Source organism: Trachurus trachurus (assembly GCF_905171665.1).
Source record: "Trachurus trachurus genome assembly, chromosome: 11".
In the NCBI taxonomy this organism is placed as follows: domain Eukaryota; kingdom Metazoa; phylum Chordata; class Actinopteri; order Carangiformes; family Carangidae; genus Trachurus; species Trachurus trachurus.
The window spans coordinates 26,615,079-26,641,128 of NC_139904.1; the positions used below are offsets into that span (position 1 = coordinate 26,615,079).

Genomic DNA, 26,050 nt, shown 5'->3' on the forward strand with positions numbered 1-26,050 from the left:
AAATCTGTCCAGGGGATAAACACGGGGATTTTGGATCATCGGGGCTCATTGTGATTTATTTATGAATTGAAGAAACTATACTGATGCTGTTGCATTGTGTGTGTGATGCTAGAACTCCCGTTAGTCTCAGCAGACAGCCAATGTAGTTAAGGGCTGTGTGGGTACAACGCAACCCTGTTTAATCAAATAGAAGGCAAAATCAAATACGGTGCAAATCAATTGGTTGCCTGAATGAATTAAATAGAGAAAAAAAACAAGAGCGAGCGTGTGTCTGCGTTCATGTGTGTATGGCGGCGGCGGCGGCTTTCATTTCTCTGCCTGTATGTCATCTTTTGGGAGAGAGGAGAAGAAAGAGACAGAGACAGACAGATCTGGGTGTTGACAGACACCTGTGTGTTCAAGTGCGCGAGAAAACAATGCGCTGTGTTTTGAAGCAGCCTCGGAAAAATACAAAAAAAAAAAAAAAAAAGAGAATAGGCAATAAAGGATACATGTGTTATGTAAGAACAGAAGTCGGTGAGTGAGTGCCGACGGAGGGAATGCAGAGGGTGAGAGAGGAGAGTGGCGATGAGGGGCGAGCAATACTGCAGAACTGGCTGTAGGCTCCAGTGCTGCTCTCTGGAAGTCCATCGCAAAGACAACATCTGCTGTTGTGTTGCTGCTCAGGCACATGCTTGACCGGCGCTTATGTCTATGCTGTATGCGTATGTGTGTGTGTGGGGCTGCGGGTGAGCAAGAAGTGCATGGAGGGCTGCGCTTGTCAGAGCAAGAAGTGGTGATTTGATAGGTGCAGCTGCAGCCGGTATGTCCCCTGCATTTCAATGAGCTGTACACGTCTTCTCTTTACCGCCCTCAACTAAGTCTCTCGCGGTCTCTCTTTCTCCACTCGCTGTCTAACTCCTGTCCTACACCACTGACTCACCATCCGTCTGCTCACTAATCTCTCCTCTGTCTTTTCCAGCTAGATTCAGATCTTTTTCAGGAGTCCTGCTTTTTTCAGAGCAATTCCAAACTGTTTTCTACCTCTGTCTTTGCCCTCACTCGCTCTCCACATCCCCATCTACTCTTCTTTCACGCTACTGTAGCATCAGTTTGTTCTCTGCTCTCAGCTCCCTTTCATTCAGCTCTTGAATCCTTCGGCTTTTGTTGTCTGAAGCTCTCCTCTCCATTGCCATTGTCTGCATCTGTGCAGGGTAAGTGACAGGTTCAAAGACAGACAGAGTCTGCTGGAACTGTTTGTCTCCAGTGTACTGTGCTCTTAGCATATGGGAAACAATTAGCAGGCCACAGGAGCCATGAGCATGTACATTTAAAACGGGAATGCTTTGCAAACTGCAAGAAAAAGCATTCAACTGTTGCCAACCTCCACTTCCGTTTTAAATACAGAACATGGATTTGTTTGCCTTAGTGAGGCAACACTGTGCACAAAGCATGATCTTTTTCAAGTGCAATTATGTCAGTGAACGCTTTCAGGTGTAACTGTGCGTGTAACTGTGCAGGTAGAGAGCAGGAGGAGCAGGCAAGAGGGAGGACATTGCTGTTTACTGGCTTGGATTTGTACACCCTCTGTTCTCCTCTGTGTGCCTATACATAGGTCCCCTTCCCCTTTCATTGCCCTTTTCCTGTTCCCTAACTTTTTTTAATCCACTTATTTTTCACCTCCTGCTGAGGGCATTTGCATATTTTTCCCATTCAGCACTCTAAATTTGTTGCATGTATTAAAGTCTTCCTCGTCCACCACATAACCCACAAAAAGAGTGAGAGACACAAAATGCAAACCAGGATGGAGTAAAAAAAGAACCACATTTTAGAAAAGACAGCAAAACAATGAAAGACACATGCATTTATAATATTTTGAAGCAGAACGGAACAAAGACCCATCTATGCACCCGGTTTCTTGCCTGTGGGGAAAAGTATTGCACACGACATACTGTATTATGATGATGTGTTGGGGACACGGCACTCATCGAGTCCTCTGGGAGGATGATATTTCGGCATGTAGAGAGCACCGCAACTGCCACCCTCGGCCTCATGGGAGCTAAGTATCATCCACGGAGATAGAAAGTGCTACCAAACTGATATGTGGCTGGCTGCTCCATGACTACAGGCAGAAAGAGGACCCATGGGAGCCAGAAATAAAGCAAAACTGCAACTAGTGCATGAGTCTGTGATTAGAGGAAAAATGCTGCTGCCTACCTACAACCCTGCTGAAAATGAACAGATAAAGCCAGTGCTTCACCTGTGTTGTGATATATTTATGAAACATAATGACTTATCATGATGCATCTCAAGAGGCTTCTTCTGCAAAACATTTATTCCATGTGATGTGTCCTAATGTGCAGTTCAGGGAGAGAAAGTAGTTGCTGTTTTCAGAAAGCTAACTGTGTGACTACAGGTGCAGATTCATGTGTAAATGAAGAGCAACAGAGATAATAAAACTCCAAAGGATTACAATGGATGAATATCATGTTGCTCTGAGCCTTCAGGCCTTATTTGACTTCAGTGGAGTTTGTGTAAAGACCAGGTTTGGGATTAAATCATCCATATTAAAGAAGTTTAAAAAAAGGTTTTCTGTGTGAAAATAATCATTATAACTGTCGTGAGAGATCTGAGATCCCTGAACTCGTAAAGAGTTGTGCTTTGTTCACATTTATGTTTTACATTATGGCAGACACGTGTACAAATGTAAGAAAGGAAATGTCTGATCTCTTTTTAAAGTCTGGCCAGGAAAGTGCAGAAAAGAGTTGCATTCACTTGCTCAACAAGTATTTAACTATCTTTTGCTGAAGATTTTACATATATTTTAGATGAGAAACCCTCCATTTTCCACTTGAGTGGGATAAAGACGAAAAGATAAAGCAGGCACAAAGGAATATACTGTACTACATGTAGCTACGAGAGAAAAAGGTATGAAAATGTAAAGAAGAAAAGCCTACCAGTGGAAGGTTTCGGGTTTGATGCCTGGATTATCAGAATAAATAAAGGCAGGAGAAGTGACAGAGTGGTGCTTTACTCTTCCCTCATTACTACCACCACCACTGCGGTGCTTCGAGCAAGGCCCTTATCTCCCTACCCCTCATGTGGAGCTGCCCAGCGGCCAGCAAATCAAACTGGAGCTGCACTGAGCAGTCATCAGGTGTGAAGGAGTTACTGTGTGAGTTTGATCAAGGCCCTCCTGGATACCTTTTCAAGTTTAAAAGCCTCAAGCATTCACTCACCATCACATGAGGGCGGAGGCCCCTCAAACTCCAAGTGTGTCCCCAGCCGGCAGGTCAGGATGCTGTTTCCACTTAACTGGTAGCCTGGAAGACATCGGTAGCGCACTATGTCACCTGGAGAGAGGGAGAGAGACGAAGGAGGTACGGTCAATGACAAATCAGAGATGGTGGCAACGGGCCACAATGTCTGCAGAACTAATCATGATCCATTGTGTCTCGGTGAAAGAAAAAGTTAACAGTGGAGAAAAGTACCATAATAAATCCCCACTGGGAATCCTATGGATGAAACACTATGTCATTGTCGTTGCCTTTGTTTCTCGGAATAATAATGAGTCAAGGAGGTATGCAAATAAACAGATAAGGAGAATTAATCTCCATTGTCTTCTACAGGGGAGAATGAGAGCACCTGCCCCAAATCCCTTTGGCTTTCTGATTATTTTGTCAGAATCATTCATTTATACTGCTGCCTCAAAGCTCCACGGGTGATGTAGCTCGAGGCGAGTCTGCATTGACTACCACGGACTTATGGGATGTGTAGTCAGTCAATCTGGGGCAATGTAACCTGTCAGAAGGTGAAATGACAGCTGGGATTAACTCTTGAGAATGCTACATTGCCACGAGTCAGCATGGGACCGGCGTCTAATACAAAAAAGTCAGTGGAGCATAGATAGGCTGTGGCTGTGTGCGTCTGTGAGAGTGTGAATGTGTCGTTCTGTGACCGCGTTTCCACCTACCAATTTTAAACTCTTTGCTTGCCATCAGGATCTCTGCATTCGGAATGATGGGTGGAGGCAGGCAGTACTGCAGTCTGTATGCTTTATTGAGAGCATCAAAGACATGAAAAGAGTCAGACACCGAAAATATCTGAAATATCAGGCAGAAATCAGGATCAAAAAAAGGATCATTTAAATACCTTGATAGTTGATGCGGAACAGTCCACCCTTTTCTGTGTTACTACGGAAACGTATCAGCACCTGATTGGATGTGCTGCTGGGTGGATCATTGGGCTCCCCATCAGTAAACACTCCGAGCTTCCTGGCCGTCTCCTGTGGACCATCCCTGCAGGAAAAAAAGGTCACAAGTCAACGATACCTTCAAAAATAACACAAACACTGGAGGTGCAGTGATGATAATTAACCGTAGGGGTTTTGCTGTCAGCAGCCTCTATTAAAGTGCTCGCTTGGTCTCTACCCATAAGACACCTGTGAGGCATATCTGTGAGAAAATCAAACACCGGCATGCGCCAGATTATTGTCAAGCAGCCGCTAGCAGCAGAGTTTAACTGAGCTGCTCTCACTTCATCAAACCCAAAGCAATTACTCTGGGCTGCTCTGGGTGATTATGTTGAAATAAGGTAAAAATTACAGATAAGCGTAAAAATGACAGGTCTGGATTGCGCTGTTCCCGCTAACTGCCGTCCAAGGGGAGTGTCTCTGGAAGCTGTGGCCCAGCCTTGGCAGTCCCCTGGTGTGGGCATGGCCGATTAAGCCAGCTCCCAGATTCCTGCCACAACCATTCAGCTTAAAAACCATCTGTCTTTGGCTGTCAGACTGGGCATAGGCGATTACAAGCAGCTCTGGAAACGGCTGGCTAGGGACTGCTGCCTGACAGCACTCTGGCCAAGCCGCCATTACGGGGCCCATTTCCTTGGCTCAGTAGTTCAGTGGATAGATACAAAGAAGTGGTAACTGGAAACTGGGGGACATGATAGTCTCCATCTTGGCTCTGCAGGAGGTTGTTGGGAAAGATCAACACAGTGGGGGCCATTTACAGAAGAGCCACAATAGATTGAAAGTGGACATTTTGGCTGACTAGCCATGTCGAGTGACTTAAACTTGCCACGGGCTAAAAATCTTCACACAAGCTGCTCATTCTGCAAAACATACAATCCATGTCACCTCACGCCATATGAGCAATTGTGGTCTACAAGTCGCCAAGTTGGCTGCCAGTCAGATCTCCGGTTTCCCTGAGAGCTGGGACCTTTGGAGCTTGTCTTGGGATCAGCAGGGACTGGCAGCTATCATGCATGCAAAACCCTGTCTTTGGTTGCACATATGTCAGGCTCAGTCATGCATTGTGGAGGTGAGGAGAGGAAGCTTTACCTCTCAATACTCACTGCTGTGTTCTGGTGCAAACTTGAGAGAGCACACAAAAACTTTATTTTTCGCATTGTGTTTTCTCTCCACATGCTTATTTAAATGAGGAACGGGTGGTGTGCTGTACTTGTTGAAAACAAGCTGCAGAGTCACATAAAGGACACAGAATGAAAAGAGAAGAAGGGGCAGGGAAGTCAGAGATTAGCTAACCAGACTCTGACTCAGTTTTGTGAAGCTACACAATGGAGGCCAATATGGAAAAAGCTGGAGGCATTACAGGTTTAAAAAGCAGGGGAGACAAGAACTTGAAAGATAAGGTATTGCAGAGGCGAAAATGACAAGAAAATTGGATTGCAAATATATCAATAAAAATGGAAACATTTCAATGACACATAGGTCTGTAAAGTACAAAGTTCAACCTTTCTCTTGAGATGGCCTTGAGATTTAGGTTTGGTTGTTATTAGAAAACTGGTTAAACTAACATTTCACTTTACCCACATGAACAGAAATAAAGGTACAAAATAAACATAGCATTTCGTGAAAAAGCATTTCCACATATCTACAGCCCCTGGGAGAAGTCATTTCTTACCAGACAGTGATAAAATCGTGCGGCCCGTGAACCTGAAGCAGGGTGAAGTTGAGTTTGATACCGAAGCCAGGAGCCACAGTGATGAGCCAGGAGCAGTCAGCGGAACTGGGGTACTCCTCGGGGTAACCTGGGGAGAAGACGGTCCCGTTGTCCGATGTAATGTTCCCTCCACAAGGCACTGAGGGAGGGAGAGAAAGAGAGCGAGAGGCAGTGTGTAAATATATCAGTGGGGTTTGTGAACACAACAGGACAGATGCATAATTCAGCTGCAATTGGGGGGGAAAAGGGGGATTTTTCATCCCCCACTTCTTCTACTTCCCTTCTCAGTGTCTTTTTCCCCCTCTCCTTCACTCTTCGTCTAGTGCCTAGGCGCTTGTCTGAGCTAAAGATTAGCCAGTAAAGCCTGTTAGCAAGTGGGGACTTGGATAGAGTGTTTTGCTAAGATAAGGCCTCAACCCTTTCCCATTGGGGGTGAAGAGAGAGAGTGCAGAGATGAGGCGAGGGATTAGTGTGGTCTGGGCTTCTGAGGTGTGTGTGTGTGTCTGTGTATTTACAGTATGTGTTACATCCATGAGCAGTGGATATGCATGAGTGTGTAAACCAGTGAGTGACAGGAAAGGTTAGAGCAGCATGTCTACATCAAAACTGAAAACACTGGGACCTCACATGCCTGCTGTCCTGAGGTTACAAACAAAAATCCTACACGCCAACAAAAATACAGTCCAACAACTAAACACACTCAACCAGATACACACATGCCAACAACACCCAGCCTCAAAATCTGCATGCACAGAAGTTGTAACTATTTTTCAAACATTCCTCAGGAAGTCAGAAGGTTCTCACCAACTTAACGATTACCGAGCCTAACACTCCCACTGGTGCCCTCAAAGAAATCCCTTATTCACAGTGGTGAAGCAGAAAAAAGCAGGAAGGAGTGGTAATCGCAGTAGTGCAGGCATCTCAAGCAACCCAGACAGGGTATTCAGCTTAACGGCACACCCTCGGACGCCTATGGGTGCAAGATCATCCCCAAAGCAGAGACTGCACATTTTTAGCCCTGTGTTTCTCACTCGGGTTCATGTTAATACACATGCTGGCTTTAGCCCTGTGGCTGAGCGGCCGCTCTGCTGCCGCCTCACCAGGTTAAATGAGCTATCGATCAGACCGATTGATTAAACCCCGGACACTCCATGGAGTTGCACCTCTGGGCGATGCCATCGACTTGCGAGCTACTTAAGCATTATGTGTGTTTGCTCGAAGGGTTAGGTCGGTGGGAGCAGAAAAGTTGAAGGTGTTGAGAGTTGTTTTTAAATTAAAAAAAAGAAAACAGATTCTGGAAGCACTATTTTGTTTGGTGCATGCGTGTATAATGATTATATTCAGACCCAAAATGTGTTTGGATGTTGGTTTCAAGAGTGTGATGTTATTACAGTCATACTGTATATAACTGAGTAAAAAGAAAAGCAGGAAATGTGAGCAATCTTTCTGTGGAACCTTTAGACACCATGTCATCCCCACACACTATATTTCTTGCAGCCTTTATTTTTTTCATAAAACAAGAAACTGAAAAGGAGTAACTAGTACTCCCCAGTGCCCCATATGCGTATTACAAAATGATGTGTCTGTACAGGAAATGTACAGGAAATGAAAAAGGGATGACATGAGTGCAAAGATCAAGTGCACAAAGATGTCAAAACAGTCTGGAAACAAAATAAGGGAGTGCAAAGTATTTCATAGACACAATGGGGTGTGATTACGCCGAGCTAAGCAGGTGAGCGGAGGCACGGTAACAAAAATCAATGTCTCTCATCCCCCTCAGGGAAATCTATGTAAATAGTGGAGTGACAGAGAGACTGGGACAGGTTGTACTGAGCAGCACTGGGTCAAGTCACGGTGTTACAACATGGTTTGCTGCCATGTTACAAAAGGAATGAACAACAAAATAAAAAGATCAATACATTTACTTTACTAGCAAAGGCAGCAACGGGGCCTTCTTTGTGGATTCCATAAACTGTTTCAGTCTCCATTTCATCTTTACACCCCAAATACTTATCCAATTAAGACTGAGACACCTCCTATCACTTCATCTCCTGCTGTATCACTTCCTCACACCAGGTCACAGCATTAAAGCCAATTCAATTACAGTCACAGTCAGAGACACTGGGCTACGTTCTGCTGGTCATTTTGGCCAGCGAACACATACTGTACAGTTACGTACAGCACATGGACACTAACACGTGTCAATGGTTTTATGCAAAAATAGACACTTGAATGCACAAACATATAACACAAATGTTAATGAATATATAAAGTAGCTTTGCTATATAATGCTGCATAAAGTATTAGATGAACATATTAAATACAGTATAAATACCATGTATTGCATCAGCACATCAGGGGGGCTTCATTAGCCTTGCAAAGATGATTATAGAAATAAACTGTATGCAAAAACCGCAGGAGCATGTGAGGATGAATATAGGAATATAGGACGCAATATAATTAATTTATCTAAAGTGATTTATATAATTTGCATCTGTGCCTGTTGCTGCACACACAACCAAATACACATGTGGACACACACACACACATCACGCACACAAGTATAGTATTCTAAGCAGGTCTCTGGCAGTGATACAAAGGGAAATAGCTGTGAGAGAATAAACTCTACCTCCTGCTCCCTCTGCCTTTTCACTCTGTTGCTCCGTCTCTCACTCCCACTTATCTCCCTACTCACCCATTCAAAGTTCCAGTGTCACGGCCATCACCTCTGTCTGTAATTTTGCCTGCCTTATTGAATAATCGACAGCTAGAGCGTGAGAATGTGGGTCAAGGACGTAGTGAAAGAAAGAGCAGCCATTACTTTTCTTTTCAATTTAGCCCCTCTTTTATTCATCTTTTATTTGTCTCCATTCCTCTTTAGCACAGCATTGATTTTCATTGAAGAGTACTTTGCTTTATTAATAGGGGATGATAATTCTTTTTAATTGCATTATTCATAATAGATAATCATTATCTCCATGGCCGCACTTTGCGCTAACAATGTAATAGCTCAATGCGTTCTAAACAGGAAGTTATCACGTTATTAGTTTAGTTCTGCATTCAGGAGCTACCCCAGCTGGTCCACTTGTTTGCAAGTGTTTGGATGAAAAGCGCATAAAAGTTGATCATCTTGGTTTTTTAAGCTCGCACCCTTACCTTCGCAGCGGGGGAAAGGATGATCCCAGTTGCGTGTGGTGCCGTGCTCACAGGTGAGGATGGAGTGTCCCATTAGCTGATACCCAGGCAGACACTCGAAGGAGATAGACTGGCCCACATTGAAGCCAGCACCCACCACCACTCCGTATCGGAAAGGCTCCGGATCGGGGCACTCCTGTAACTCGTACGCTGAAAGGAAAGCAATTAGAATAATTATTCAATTAGAGCTACATCTTTCCATCGAGCCTAAAACTGTCATATACTGTAGAGCAGTAAAATGGAATAGTTGAGATAAACACGCTGTACTTTTAAAACATGTCAATGCTGCTTTCCAACAGAGAAAATCAGCGGGAATGACTGCTGCTAAGTGCCTATTGGTGTGATGATCATTACGGACACCTACAGATGCTGACCACCAAACCGCTCCAGATTCTTTGTTGCTGCCTGAAGCTACCAATCAATTCACACAACCACCAGTGCAGTGATCATCCTCAATATGTGAGCGCTCTGCTTTCAGACAACAGCGGTGCAGCGTTCTCTATTTTTACTTTCTTTAATTCCCCTTCCTCATCTCTCTGTTGTGTTTCCTCTTCAACCTCCCACTGCCTCCTTCTGCCTCCTCCTCCTTAAACAGGAGTTATCAGAGGAATAAAAAAACGCCACGGGCAGGTTTAACTTGTGCCGGAGGAGTATGAGGCAGTCATCAGAGGTACTGTGGGTAAATAATTCTTTTTTTTTTATGCTTCTTGGAGACAAAGGCAGAGCAGGCAGCAAGCCTTGAAAAACCGGGATATAAATATAACTAAAGAAATTGATTTCTACGGATCACAGCTTCCTTTTGTAGGAGATAACTCATGCAAATACTGCAAAAGGTTTTTTTTGCAAATATAATGCTTGATTTATATGCTAATGTACACATAATTATGTAAATGCACAATGCTACCTTTCGATTTGCCGGCTCGTTTGTTGAATCACAAAATACAAACTTTGTGTGCCTGTTGCATTTGTCGACAAGGCAATTTATTCCTTGCAGCCATGTGGATATGCAGTGAAGCTGTTTATTTTTTATATATACAGAGATTTATAGATCTGGGGAATTTACTGGCTGTGTGGGCTGATTAGTTTGACACAGTTGGTTCCACAGCTAATTCAGTAATGTTATGACTTTACATGCAGACACCTCACAGTGAAGTGACACTAATGACACAAGTGAACATAAGGAAAACAAGGTAACACTATCAGAGATTATAATATGTCATTTTGCTTTTACGAGACACTATTCATTTCTGGGACATTGATTCTCCTGGTGAATGTGTGATTGTGTCAATATAGAGAAATAGCTCCGATCGTTATAGTAACAGTGTCTCTCTACGCAACAGCAAAGATGGTTCGAAGCAGCGGAGAAGCTCCAGTCACGCTAAAGTAATTACTAGTTTGAATATCCTTTGCAGAGGAAAATAACTCAGCTCTGTAATTTGCCAAACTTTCTCTTGGTGACTTTGCTCAACATTATAAATGTATATTAACTGAGTCTATTTTCATCAGAGACATTTAACGGTTGGTCTTAATTTCCTGTTCCTATCTTCTGAATCTTTCACGAGGAACTTTGAGCACACTTTCACACACATCATCATCAAGTCTGGGCTCTTACCTTGGTACTCGAACCTGAAGCCTGGTCTGTTCTGTGAATGATCACTATGGTAATATACTGTGGTCTCATGGGAGGTGGTGAGAAGGGAGGAAGGTATATCCTGGCCGCTAAATCGGCCAATCACTGCGCTTGTGTCAAGGGGCCCGTTGCGGATCTCAAGAAAATCATGGTTGGCCTCGGTGGAGAAGTTGAGGAATTGAACGTGGGCTCCTGGGAGAAGAAGAGGAAATGAACTTGAAAATGGTATCGGTATGAAAAGCATGGTGTTTCTTTTTCACAATGACTCAGATTTAAATGAACTTCTGCCAGATATATCAACTACAAATGTCCTCATTCCACAATTTGGCCCCTACGTTATATAATTAAAGGTTCTTGAGTCTGGAAATGCCAAATTCCTAAGGGCCTCTTGTGATGCTCACCATAACCAACTGGCAAGTAGATTCTCCAGGTGCAGTCACTGTTGCTAGGGTAGTTGCCAGGGAAACCAGGACTGAGAATCATGCCCTCCAACTCCTCCCGGATTCCACCACATTGAGCTGGCAGAGGTAAACAAAGAGTTTCATTAGCATCTGCAAACAGTGATTCTCCCACATTAAAATAACATGACAAATACGCCCTATTGCAGTTCCTTGTTGTAGTGGGAGGTCTGAGCAACTACTGTACAAGTAGAAAATATTTGATGGCTGTATATGAGGCATGTAGCATCGTATAAATGTAACTAGTCCGTTGTTTTAGTTAATGTCGTAGCAAATGTGAGATATTTTTCCTTTTAAGCAAAAGTTGGAAAATGATTTTTATGATGGGTTTAAGTGCAAACTGATGTGATCTAATCCATTTTTATTGCAATAATAAAAACATGTTTTTAAGAATGTACAGAATTCCATGTAGAAAACCAGCAAACATGCAAATATGAAATTATAATATAATTGTCATAAAAACAGAAAACATTTCATCAAAGGGGAGAAGAGTTCTTAAATAGTGAGATAACCATGTAAGAATTCTTGAGATGCTCGCTTTCTACTTAAGATATCAAGGTTCAATACACTATGTCTTTTGCTGCTCTTCATCTTTAGCCTTTCATCTATAACCACTGATGAATAAATGTTTCTTTGACTGAAATCCACGGCAGAGCTGCACAAGAACTAGTGAAGAGGTGAGCTGAGAAAAAAAGAGGTATGAAAATACTGAAGGGAAGAGGAGATGGGATCAAGAGAGATGAAAAGAGCGAGAGATCTTGACACAAAATTAAAAAGATGAAAGGATCTGAAGCTCTTGGTAAAAGAATTAGCTGACTCGAAGAAAGGAGACAGACAGAGGTACTAAAAAGGGGGGAAAAAAACAAGCAAACAGAGGCGAGAAGATTAAGAAATAAATGGGACAAACAGCTCATATAAGTCAGAGGACGGAGAAACTACGTAGAAAAAAATCTGAGTGATGTACCATCGTGTTTCTGGAAGGAATAAGTGAGGGGTTAAATGTTGCCCTGTAGCAGCAGAAAAAAAAACCTGAGGTAATCAGGAAACTGCTGATGCCTGTGAACACGATGAATCTTCCCTCGACTTCAACTAGTCACAGTCTGAGATGGAACTAATTAGGCAGTAGTAGGTTGTTCCAATAAGTGGAACCCGTTTGTCAAGGTGTTCACACAAGCAGGAGGACTCTATGTACCAAACTGGGAAAAAAAAACCAATGCTGCTGCGCTCTCAGCTCGCCAGGCAGAAATTCATTTCAGAGGTGCCATATCCCTCCTAAACTCAAATACTAAACACAAATAAGTGGAATATTATCTTTGCTTTTGAGTTTATATCACTCATTTTTTAATTTAGATTTACATTTAAAAGCTTGGTAATCTTTGGTGTAGTGCTTACTTGTGTAAAGGTGGAAGATATACTCCTCTCATTGAGATGTTGATGACAAAAATGTATATGGTTTAGAAAGATAACGTGGTGTGATCCCCATGGAGACAGAAATTAGGACGGAAACATCAAGGAAGAAAATAAAGAAGAAGGTATTTTTACCTATGCAGAGAGGAGGCGGGTAGTTCCATCGTCTAACAGTTCCAGGCATACAGGTGATGTGCGAGTTCCCCTGCAAGGAGCGCCCACAAACCAACGTGAGCAGAGACACAAAGAGAAAAGAGCAACAAAGAGCAGGCTATGAATTAATTTCTTCTCCCCACTGTCACTCATCTGTTCCTCCAATTATTTGAACCTGCTGCCTGTCTCTACATGACTTCATGTGGTGACTAAATGACTAAATCCATCTGAAGTGACAGAACAATAGAGAGGCAGCATCACAGGCACATTAAGATGATCATACACAGACAGGGAAAGATTACAGAGCAGTTCACATTTATCGCTGCTCTGCTAAAATAAGCGATACAAAAGGCCTTTTTCTGAGAATTGTGTTGTTGACTTTCAAAACTAACTTGCTTTTACAATAAAAAATGATTAAAAATCCAGTTCATAGAACATAAACCTTTTGAACTATTAGAAAGCATCGTTTCACTTGTCTCCCTGATCAAAGATGGCTGCTGCAACGGTTGATAATGACTTTAGATATTTCCAAAATTAAGGGATAATGGTTTAATTTCCTCCTTATCTTAGCAATCTAACTAATTTACCAACCAATTAATAATCATAAAATTTCTAATAGGTAAAGGTGAAAAAAAAATAACAAGGAACTTTTGCATAAAATATATGTAGAGTTGGAGAAGCTGTGCATTTCAATAGTATGACGGAACTAAGCCAGTGTGCAATAAAGTATGGTTCAATAATAAAAGTTGGCTATATGGTTACTTAGTCAGTTCATTTATATCCGAGTACATTCAAAAACTACTCCCCAATAATGCCACTACTGCAAGAAAAGCAATATCCTGGCCATTTACATGATTGCAAGTTAGCAACATAACTTCAAACTTTTTCTGACACTATACAATATTATAATACAGTATCATATTGATTATCCATACGGTTTATATAATTTAATGGAGCTTAGGTCAAGACCCAGATGCCTACCATTAACAACAAAATTATTTTAAAGGAGTTATTTTGCTATAGAGCCAACATTAGCATTAATATATTATAAACTCTTGTCTCATCAACAGAATGGTGCACCGAAGCTCTAGGCAAGAATGGAAAGTAAACAGCTGTTAATGATGGTTACGTAGTGATAGTAAAACTCATAAATAGCACCTTAAAGTAACAACACAGAACTGAGATGGTTCCTCAAAGCTGCTCCTTGCCCTTCCACCATCACATTACATCAAAACATGTCACCATAGCCTTTGGACAACTACAGTATCTATGGCAATTAAAAGATGCAGTAAAACTGGTGTGAAAAGAGGCGAGTGACACAAACTAAACCTGGCATTTCTAGATGAGGACGGAGAGTGAGAAGTGATGGGAACACACAGTCCTGACAGGCTTATGTGGTGCAGAGTGGAGGGGGAACTTTCAAGTAGAATTTGTGTGAACTGCTGCATCCAATGTGCTCCACAGATGTCACCATCTGTCTGCTGATGATGACTGTGGAAGCACTGGAGGACGTGCAGAATACAGTCAAACTTGGGAGGGTGAGCTGAATTCTGAGTTTGGAGCAAAGCTCTGCACCGCATCGTCCTATAAATTATAACCAACATATGGAGGATACCTGTCTAGATACCCATCCTATTTGATGAACCTAGAGGGGAACACTGTCATGCATCATAACACAGAGGCTGGATGACAGAGATGAATCATAACAATCATCCTCTAATCTATAAAACCACCGAGACCATTTTCCTAAACCACACAGCTCAGCATATGCATAACTTGTTCACAGGTAAAAAGATGCAAATTAAGGTGCATGCATTCCCGGTCTGGTGTCTATTAAAGCTAAAGTCAGAGTACTCCAAATGTTACTGCAAATATGTTTACACTGATTTAATCACATTAACATAATCAGAGCATAAAGTTCATTGGGGCTGAAAAGTGAAGGATAACTTCTAAGTGAACTTTCGAAAAAAGGGAACGACTAAACACTATCCAGTCCAATAAGTTTACTGCAGTTTCTTCCCTCTGACATTTAGCTTGATCCACGACTGTGAAATGTGACCACTGCTACGAGAGATAAGTGAGAACAGTGGAAAGTGACTGGAGTGACACTGACAGAGGCGAGAAAAAGGATCAATGGGGTTTTATCGGCGTTTAATCACAAACCGTATCTGAAGGAGGTAGGTGTTACCTGTAGAGTATATCCAGGTTCACAGTGGAACGACACCACGTTATTCATCTGAAGTCGTTCCCCGACTTTGATGCCGTTCATTGGAACCACAGGCTCTGGACAGTTGGTCAGAGACACGGCTGGGGGGAGGACGAGGAAAAGACGGAGAAAAGAGGAAGGCTATTTTAATAATAACACAGAGCAATAGGAGAAAAGACTTAATGTGAGAAAGTCTAATGCAAACACAACCAGTTAATCTTTATAGGAAATGTGTTGCTATTTGATGTAATACATCTCCTCGGGGGTGTTGGTATTTACATGAGTTAGTGAAATACTGTATTTTTTTTTACTTACTTTTGTATTCCAGCCTGAATCCAGCTGCAGACACGCTGATGTCAGAGAAAAAGTGTAGGTAGAGCTGGTTGGAGGTGCTGTTGAGGAGCGCCGGAACCGTGGTGCCTTGGGGAGAAGATAAATAGAGGAGCTTGGCAATGCTTTCTCCTCCATGGGCTGACCATCACAAAACGCATAAGCTACTGTTCTTTGGTGCATTTGACGATTTAGCGAAGAGCGTGTGTCTGCGTGTGTGTGTGTTTGGGCGTGTATGCAGAATAGATGTATGCATGAATGAGTGTGTGTAGGTGCATTCGAATATTTATGGGGGCAGATACAGCGTAGTATGACCTTCTCGCTTTTAGCAGCACAAAGCGGAGAGACAATGGTTTATTCCAGTATGTGAGTATGTATTCAGCTGATAACAAAAAAAAAACCCAAAAAATTTTTAAGAAAATACGAAGAGAAAAAAAATCCAATCATTCCCTAATATAACATTTACAGATGTGACCTAAAATTGGTGGTTTAATAACTCAGATTTGTGAGCCTGGCATTTCTCTTTCATCTGTTTACTTCAGGGTACATCTAACATTTACGTTTGGTCTGGTTCCAAGCATAAACAAAGGGAGAATTCCCTGTTGCTGTATCCTCACTATGACAAGAGTAACGCAGCCATTGTAAACAATTATTGACTACAATTCTGCACAGAGAAGGCAGAGAACCTTTGTGGAAACGCACCAAGAGTTTGTCTGGGGATGTGCAAACAGATTGGAGTTTTGAAACTTTCCCATGTCTGCACCAGCTGGCTTTATGTACTCTGAATTTAATTTAACACTGTTGCAATGCCAACTGTGCCAAATGAGGCCCCCAGTTTCGGTACTGTATGCGTTGGTGAACAAGCACAGTGTGTTCCAGGTAGTAGGCGCTGCACTGATTAGGCTATTAAGTTGCAGAGACTGTGCTTTTAGGTATAAACTGGTATAGAGTTAACAAGGAATTAGATACATACACTAATACAAATTCAGCAGTACCTGAGAAGCTGCCAAGCATGGTGTCAGTGTTGTCCCCTCCGTCGAACACCTCCAGCGAGTCCCAGTTCTGCTCTGTGACAAAGCTGATTACCTGGATCTGAGAAAGGGAAGAGACAGACCCAAAGAGGGGATGGAGGAGGAACACAATTAGTGACAAGTAGGAAAAAATGGAAACATCAATTCAGTACAGAATCTGGTAAAAGGATGTGATTTAGAGAGCAGAGTAGTAACAGGAGGGTCGAGTGTGCATACAGTATGTAGGGAAATTAAAAATAAGGTATTAACTCAAAGGACTAAAAACATGGTCATCTGACCAGCTTCACTCTCATTCGGTCATGGCAAGTCAACAATCGATCCATTTATGTAAACAAAGATTGTGAGAAGGTTCTATAAAGGCTCAGTTAACTACACAAACGTTTTTCCTTCTCTTCACACCGTTTAAAGTACATAAAGGGTGAAATAAAACTTTACCAAAGACATGAAGGACTTTGAAAACAAGGGTGCCCAATTCTCAGGGGAATGAAACACAATCGTTTGACAATATACGTCTTGCTTCCTTTTCATTTTTAAATGCCTCGTTAAAAGGCTGTGTTCAAGTGGTGACTATTGGATTTGAAATGAAGAAAACTCGAGGACAGCTGCAGAGACTGTTGAATATTCTTCAAGGAGATGCTGAGACACTGAGACTTATTCTAACAACAGTCACCACTGTTGAGAAAACAAAGACTCCACGTACTGGTGGAACAGCAGTTCAGCTGCCTAAATGATGTGCTTAAAACTTATTTTGCTGTCGTATGCTGACCAAAGGAAGTGGTACCAAAGTCCTTCTACGTCTCTGGTGGTACTGTGGGCTTCCCCCTAATATCTAAACGTGAAAGTGTGAGAAACATCTTTGGTCTTTGTCTTGAGAGGCAATTCCTCCACATCTTCAACACCGTATGTGTCCTCCTTCATTCTTTCACCCTGACCAAACATCCCTTTCTGTTCTCCCATCACACCCATTCTTTAGCCCTCCATTCCTTCTGCCTCCAATGGTAATAGATTGGATATGAGCCAATTAAAGGGGCAGTAGGGGCTCTGGCATAACCCAGGGAGTCGAGGCAGATCACAGATTGATCTTTCATTAGGGGGCCATGGCAAATGTTCCGGCAAGGCACCGTGCTCCTTTAAGTTCTCTTCTGAATCGTGACACTCCAAACTAATGTGTCTCTGCTCGCTGTAGGAAGGGGAGCAAGAGTGCGAAGAAGACAGACGCAGAGAAAGGGGATGATGGTGCAAAACAGATGAGGTGGAGTAGGAATAGTAGGGATGAGGATTCATCTTCAGAGAGTACGGACAAACAGCGCCGCACACTCTGCAGTTAGCACCTCTCAATGTAGCAGTGCAGTGATCCCTTGGTAGTGAGGAAGTGTGTGTGTCTGTGTGTGGAGCAGGCCCCATCAACACAAAGGCTCCTATATTACATATCTATTTCACTGCGGTGCTTTTTTACGTTTCAGAGCGCGTGTGTGCAGTCAGATCTCGGTTCTTCATCCTCTATCTCACCTCCAAGATATTGCGATGTTAGTGTGTTGTGCGGCATGCTAAGCGCGCCTCAGGGCTATCTCGGGTATTTGACCTGCAAGGACAGTCAGCTGAGATGGAGGAGCTAATAGCTGAGGGACGGCACTGAGGTCATTAGCCACAGAGGCTGGAGCATAAGCCTAAAAAACTTTCCATCAGGCGGATCCACAGGGACCTCGCTCGGGTTCCCGGTGGAGTTCCATCACACACGCATCAAAGAATAGGAATATGCAAAGTGAATTAACTCCCAAGAAAGAAAAGTAAAGTAATTTAAGAGGAAATTCTACAAATTTATTTCTGGTTTTCAGTTTCTGGTATAGTGATCTGCCAAATTAAATCAGAGCTCTCCTGTACACAGAACTGTAAACGCTTCACTTTGATATACAGAGGCTAGCTCTGTTAATTGGAACCCTTGGTAACCTGAAAACACATCACCCCTTGTTCCCAAGACCACGCAGAGCTGCAATGGCTAGAGGCTACAGATAAATAAAATCTGTTAAATGATTTAACAGTCTGACCAGAGACATTTTTAAAAGGGGATTAGTCCATATGTTTAAAGTGAACAAATGGGTCACTGGAGCTCTTCAGAAAAATGTTCTTTAATGGAGAATCTTATATAATAAACTCAAGTTGACAGGCGGCAGATAAAACCGCATTTAAATCTTAAATCTGAATCTATTTCATTATATTGCATGCCACTAAGTCAGTTACTCTATTTTATCATGACGCTGCCTGCGTATCCTCGACAGTGTGCACACGGTGCCGTTTTTCTGTGGGTTGTGTGTAAATTAGAAAACATAAAATTGCGTTTGAGGTGGGTTAAGGTATGTATTGAATGCAAATTTAACTGTTAACTCATTGAGTGCCAGCCCTTTTATAAAATGGTCAGTGCCATGTGCCAGCGTTTCGGGGCATTTTGAGTAATATTTTAAGACCAAGAGAATATTTTGTATTATGACTCTGAAAACACAAAATAGCTCAAAGGAAAGAGGAGACTCTCTATTTAACTAGGGAAAAACCATTTGTTTGTACCTTGTTCCATTCTTGATTTATCTTAAGTTGAATAGAGCCTGGTTGCACCAAAAAGACCACTTTTTTTCTAGAAAGCTGAGAAAAATGCATTTTTGTGAAAGAGAGTCTCTCAAGACAAACAGTGATTTATCCGTTTTAATTTTGGCTTCAAAAACATGTAAGACGTCTGAAAATTTCATTTCACATGTTTTTTCATTGTACAAAAAAAAAAAAAACTAAAATACAACAAGTAGGAGTCCTACTATGCAGAGTGATGCCTGCTCTCCTGCTCTCCTACTCCTCCTGCAGTTGCTGCCCCCTCACCCTCTCCCTCCTCCCCCCTCCCCTCACCCCCTCTCTGCCCCTCCCCTCTCCTACTTCTCCTCCTGCTGCTGCTTCGCCTCGTCTCTGAAGTAGGGAGTGAGACGTCGTGGCGTCTTCAGCCTCTCTGCTGGACGCGGCCGCGGCAGCGACGCACCGCGCTGATCTCTCGGTTCGTCGTCACGACGTCGGTTTACAGCAACTGGTGAAACTGACTCCGCGATCCGCCTCCGCTTCGGCATTTCGGTGCTGATCATCTAGATGAGTTTACCTTTCCTGCCTCCTCCGATCACTTCATGCTGGAGCTATGCTAATAGCATCCGTGGCTAAGCTTTCCTCCAGCTCCACGTTACACTTGTTCCAGGCTCTGCACGTCGTTTTCCTCTAGAAATAGAAACTTTTCCCAACTTTTTTATCTCTGTACCGATCGCACTCGTCTTCTCCTTCCTCTTCACTTCTTGCTCTGATCTACAGTCTTCTTCGTTCTACACATCCCAGAAGCCCCAAAATTACTCACAGTGTGCGCAACAGCGCCCCCATTTACCAGCCGCAGAAAACTGCATTTGACGTATATATACGTCAATGGCACTCAAGCGTTGGATTTTGATTGACGTATATATACGTCAATGGCACTCAATGAGTTAACAGAGCAGAAAACTTGTAAATAATTACCTCTGTTTTGTTGTTTTTGAAAAAAATGTATTACCAAGCTGTCATTCAGGAAGAAAAAAACTGTTATTGCAAACCTGGATTCCTGATCCTTCGGGAACAGTGATCTTCCACACACAGTTGAGGCTGTTGAGGTAAGGCTCAGGAAAGCCAGGAGACAAGATGGTGCCTGTTCGGTAAGTCAGATTACCTCCACATGGAACTGCAAGAAAAAAGCAGAGATTCCTGTTTGCTGTCCTTTTCCCCCCACACTAAACTTATAAGATTAAATCACAACCAAAATGTCAATGTGCTCCAAGACTACACAACTAGTCTGATCCACCTGGCCATCAAAGCACTCACAGACACACGCTAACACACACATTATCTGCCCAGCTTGTTCTGCACATCGACACATCTGGTGACAGTGTAGAGCATCTGTTACAGCTGTAAGTTGTGTGTGTGAATGTGTTTCTGTATATACACTACATGTGGGTATCACCATATGCGTGTGTGTGTATGTCTGTGTGTATTTGTGACCCTCAGCAGTCCCTGCTACCTGTGTGCTGCATGGCTGAACCTTGCTGTGTTGCTAGAGGCGCTGGCTGGCAGCCCACATCTGTGTCAGACTAACAAGAGTTTGACACTCGTGTTATCAAGCGAGAGAGACTGAGGCACAAGACATGGCAGGAAACAAAGTAAAGAAGGAAAAGGAACTAAGAAAGAAAGGAAAGAGAGAGAGAGAGGAACCAACCATACAACCACACAACCACACAACGGAAGGCTTAAAATTAATGTGTGTGTCTGTGTTTCACTGTTGGTGCCCCACCTATACAGCTGGGTATGGAGCTGTTCCATTGTGCCAAAGCGTTGGGAACGGTCAAACATTCAATAGCGCTTGATCCCTCCAGCATGTAACCTGGGCTGCACTCAAAGCGGATCACCGCGCCAACAGCAAAGTTGTTGCCCATCCGGCGGCCGTTTCTGGGCTCAGGGACTGAGCTGCACTGGGTGGCACTGGTCCGTGGCACGGCTTCGGAGAAACACAGAGAGAGAGAGAGAGAGAGAGAGAGAGAGAGAGAGAGAGAGAGAGAGAGAGAGAGAAAGAGAGAGAGAGAGAGAGAGAGAGAGAGAGAGAGAGAGAGAGAGACAGATTGGTTTTGAGTCATTACCTGTAACATTTATCCATATTGAGAACTTTGAAAAGAGCTCATCACTTTATTTCATTAGGGGACTTGTATAAATCTCACTATTTTATCAGTGTCAGTGTGATCAGTGTGTCCCAAATAGATAAAACCAAATCTGATATTTAGTTTCTCTTTGCCTTGTGGTTCCTTCAGCTTACTTACAATAAAATGCAAAAATGAATTATTTATTCATTAAATTTCCTCCAGAGCTGCTGCTGCCTGTGGATATCTGCAGCAAATGCCATTTCTGCTACACTGCATTGTTTAAGGGAAAATAACAATTCAAGAGATAAGTCCCTCTTAGGGGACTAGATGAAATGGGGAGTTTAAGCACAACCTTTTCAACAGACGGCCACACTTTTACTGAGTTAATGCTCCAGATCACACACTTCTGCAGACACACACACAAGCAAGTCACAGCTGAAACATTGGCTGAAGGTGAATCCTCACAAAATCACTCAGCAAGTAATCTATTATGGAGAGAAACATAGGGACTGCAGGACTTGTGAGCATGCATGTGTGTGTGTGTGTGTGTGTGTCTGTTACAAACTTACCCTGGTAGACCAAATGGAATCCTCTAGAGCTGGACTGGCCTTTTGAGGTGAAGCGGATCAGTACTTGGTTGGAGGTAGCCAACGGCAATGACTCGCCTTGAGTGGAGAAAAGTTACAGACTTAGATTGTGATGTTTTTAGCAAAATGCTGCCTTCACTTTATGTTTGTTTGGTTACAAAGGACTGTTTCTTCATAACCAATTATCACCTAAGCACATGCAGTTAACTAACAAACATTCCACTTATCGGTCTGGTGCAAAACAATTTAGGTGTGAAAGGAAGCAGCTATTTTAAGGGCCTCAATCTGTGTCCACATGAAAGTTTAAAAAAAGTAGCTACTGTACTAGATGCTGATTGTGTGAAACATAACAACCTGCAGATCTCTGAGAATAGCTTTAGAGACTCTCTTTGTGGGATACACTGCAGGAAAGTGCTGTTTGGTCTCAAGCTGTGTTAAGTCGTCATAGACTTCAGACGAACTTACTGTGGTGAAACTATAACATGCTCATGAGGCATCATGAGCATATCACAATATGCAAATGCATGGCGGTTATTAAGATTAGCCTAATATTCTACGGTCATATGGGACTATGCTTATCTGCGATGCTTATCAGATAGCCAACAATTTCCTTCAGCTACATTGTGTCTAAATGGGATGTGTCTAAATGATTATTGGCACTGATATTATCCTGTCTGACTGCAGTTTGCCCCTGAAAAGTTGTGTTCTTGGAGCTCAGAAGTTACTTTTGATCACTAAATGAACCTTGAACATTTTGTCAACCAATTATCCTCAGTGTCTTGTTTTTCTCTGCTAAAATATATTTCTGATTCAGGGTTGATTTCTTCGTCATGGCCTTGCTTCGCTATTGTAAATCTCACCCCCGACTGTAGCTCGCATCAATTAAGAGATCATAAATCAAGAGTCTGGCGCTGGGTTAAAACGGTGCGGTGACAGTCCTGAGTGCCGTATACCCAGCTGCAGAGATCATACCTCTGTCTGCTTTGACTTCGCTGCCCGTGTGTGAAATACAGAATCAAATTCAAGGTTGGATTTATCCCCTGCTGTGTAAGGCTCTCCACAATCAAGCTCCTGCTTACATTCAGAAAGTCTTAATAGCACACTGCACAGGCAGAACTGTGAGGTCACCTGACCATGGTTTAGTGGCTGTCCATCTGTCAAAATTAAAGACCAAAGGGTGATCAAGTGTTGGTTGTTGTAGCTGCCAGATTGAGGAACAGCCAACAGGCTCTCGACCAGTCGGGTGTGAGTTGAGCTTTAAATGGCATCTGAGAACCATTAGTGGTTTGTCTGGTCTGTGTGTGAAATGTATTTTTCCACCAAAAAAAGTGAGGTTTTCTCTGCAAGATGATATATTCATGAACTACTACAGACGAGCTCAGTATTTCTTGGAGATGCTTGAGCATTATTTCTCTGAGAACATCTATCTGTGCCAATATTTTAAACCCCTGGAAAAACAATATTTTATCACTGAAATTGGTGATATGATCTCCAGCTATTCTCATAATCTTCGAGTGTTAGTGTAATTAAACACAAGAAAACCCAACATGGTGTATCTACTGTGGTGGAAAACTATTTGTTGACTGACACAGAACATGATATAAAGTGTGAGCATCTCTGTCTCTGCCTCTCTGTCTTTCTCTCAGTGTGCTGCTGACTGGCTCTCTGCAGTGGATCTCATTACTCTGCATCTGCTTGCTGTCACACTGTAGTGGGAGGCAGACGTGCTTAACCCCAGAGGCAACATTTGTGTGTCTGAGTCTGTGTGTGTGTGTGTGTGTGTGTGTGTGTGTGTGTGTCAGCGAGTCTATCCTCTGCATACATGTTTTTGCTCATGTTTTTTCTGTGTGAATATTTCTATGCCTTTAAGTGCAGTGTCCTGAGATAGCTCTGATGGCACACTTTCTTCATGCGTCATCGCCAGACTGTTCAAATTCCGCTGTAGGATCCCCAAGGCATGCTGGGTAGTTTATTAGAGGAAGCCCTTGCTGCGGCTGTCATGGTGACAGTGTTTTATAATTTGCTGTGCGGTGCAGGTATTCATCCAGACAGATCAAACATGTGTCAGCATGTAACTTATCAACCCCTCTGGCCACTCTCCAGCTCCAAACTGCTTTGCCCTTAAAAAGATCCTCCACGCTGGCAATATGAAAGACTCACAAGGACAGATATGACTTTGGCTGGGAGTCAATAGTCAAAATTCAGTGGCAAATGTTGCTGTGCACTGATTCAGACACAACAGTCACCAGGAACAATGCCAGAGATTAACACACAAGCTGTTAAACTACGATTTAAATGGCTCCAGAGTTAAAAACAGAGTCGGCCTGGCAGGGATTACAGGAAGCACATTTTTTAACATTTCATGAATACATGTTTGCACCGACACACAAGTAGCTTTAATGATGAAAGTGGTCAAACTTGGGTATGGCTGAAAAAATAAGACTCCCTTGTCATAGCTGATGGCCAGAAGACTGACAATTGACATTTCTTTTCTGTTAATCAATTCAAAAATTTGCTTTTTGATAGGTCTTCCTGTTTTCCTGATCCAGCCTTTTCATCCCTGCAGACTACAAGCTCTCCCCTTTTATTTTCTAATTCTAATCTTTTATCATTCGTTAACCGTAATTTCTTTTGCCTCATTCCTGCCATTTTAATGTGTTTGTAGCCGCCGCCTCCGATAATTCACAATCACTGCCTTTCCTTTTCAAAAGGGGTGATTTCCTTCACATGGCATGACAGTAATGAAAACATGCTTTACTCCGACTGCTTTAAAGTCATATGCTGTTAAAGGTTAGTGTAATCACAGCAAATTGCTTCCTATTTTGACTGATGTAATTTATAATACATGACAAAATAATATCCTGTCGAACACAAAAATCCTCATCATCCGGCTGTGTATTTACTGCACCTAATGATAGCTTGTACAATTATAATACATGGGTGAAGTCTTTAATTTATAGGTTTGCAGATACTGTATGTGTGCCAGTCGATTTGTGAGCGTCGGTGTGAGTATAGTAGATACAGGTACACACTTCTGGGTTACACTTAATTCATGCCAGTTATACCCACGTGCACTAGTTCTCCAGCATCACTGTCTGTGTGGGCAAAAAGTCTCTCTTCCCTTGCCAATGTGTGTCAGCTCTGCTCTGCCATGCCTGGTTAGAGAGCTCTGTGAACCTGCCGCCAGGAGTCCGCAGTTAATATAGCGTCCTGTTTATTGAGCTGTAAACTGGATTTTCTGAGGCTGCCCTGGACACAAACCAAAGTAATCATTTTGCTTTTGTCAAGCCACAGGGCTACGGCAGGCTGAGATGGAGAGCTGGCCTAAACTCACACACCTTTACACTCGCACGGTCTTCAAATGTTGAACCTCCCACTACTCCGGCTATTGCTTTTGTAGCCCGTCAACACAGTTGCGGCATTTATCACATCCAAGCATCCGAAATTTTACAACACTGCTGCAACACAAATCATTCACTTTGCTTCACCTTCTCCCTTTTAACCTTACACATGTTATCTTTTTTTTTTGCTTGTCTCCATTTTCTCTCTCACTCTAACTGCTCTTTTTTACTTCTTCTTATCTGCATGCACCTGGGCTGTACATCTGTTGTGGATCTTTTTGCAAAGGGAGGCTGTTTCATGAGGCCTAACTTCATTTAGAGGCTAATTTAGATGTCAGTTTATCTTTGGGATCAAGGAAAAACAAGATTAGCTTAGATAACGGCAAAGAATACGATCAAATTACATTATGACAATTAATAGATTTGAAAAGAAATTAATTGGTCTGGATGCCAGTTAAAGGTCACAGGTTTGGGTTGGGAGGAGTATTTCATAGATTTCTCACAAGATTAACAGAATTAAAATAAATAAATAAGATATTGCACTTGAATATATCATGGCATTTCTTCAAATGTGAATGTTCATCACAAAGTGTTTTTTGTTGTCATTCTGTTATGTTTATTTGATTTTATGGAATTGCTTATAACAACATAATATAAATGAAAGCTTTTAAATAAAAGCACAATTTGGTAAGGCATTTCACCATGTTTTGTGGGTTTACTTGAGGTAATTATTACACAGTGGCAGCAGTTGAGGTGAGGATTTATCCAGCTGTCCCCCAGCGATTAATAAACAGCTACAAGCTGAACAGTTGAGACAATATAATTAACATAATACTGATGCTTCAGGTCTGTAATTCACTATTTATGTAATAGCTGTGGTAATGTTTAGTGAGTAACTTTGCTTCGTCCTAAATATGCAGGTCGGTTTTTCTTGGGGATGGGAGACAGGAAATCTCTATCTCATTTCCCTGCACTAAACCTAGCATGTAACTGTTTGTGGGCTATGTGTGTGCGTATGCATACCCTGAGAGTTGACATGTGTGTTCATGCAATACCATCTCACGCGTGTATGCATGCAAGTCTTCTTGAGC

General features: G+C 42.5%; 1 protein-coding gene across 1 annotated transcript in view; it reads right to left on the reverse strand.

The window, feature by feature from the left end:
* csmd2 (CUB and Sushi multiple domains 2) overlaps nt 1-26,050 on the reverse strand; it is a gene marked incomplete at both ends in the record, with an annotated part of 242,791 nt that overhangs the window by 35,975 nt on the left and 180,766 nt on the right. Inside the window, 14 exons of the mRNA XM_083982762.1 lie at nt 3,219-3,332; nt 3,953-4,033; nt 4,132-4,277; nt 5,904-6,081; nt 9,099-9,287; nt 10,750-10,959; nt 11,169-11,285; nt 12,768-12,837; nt 14,974-15,092; nt 15,307-15,411; nt 16,317-16,413; nt 19,958-20,082; nt 20,689-20,892; nt 21,601-21,696. Coding sequence (XP_083838888.1) covers nt 3,219-3,332; nt 3,953-4,033; nt 4,132-4,277; nt 5,904-6,081; nt 9,099-9,287; nt 10,750-10,959; nt 11,169-11,285; nt 12,768-12,837; nt 14,974-15,092; nt 15,307-15,411; nt 16,317-16,413; nt 19,958-20,082; nt 20,689-20,892; nt 21,601-21,696 — 1,851 coding nt within the window. The remainder of the gene's footprint in view (nt 1-3,218; nt 3,333-3,952; nt 4,034-4,131; nt 4,278-5,903; nt 6,082-9,098; nt 9,288-10,749; nt 10,960-11,168; nt 11,286-12,767; nt 12,838-14,973; nt 15,093-15,306; nt 15,412-16,316; nt 16,414-19,957; nt 20,083-20,688; nt 20,893-21,600; nt 21,697-26,050) is intronic.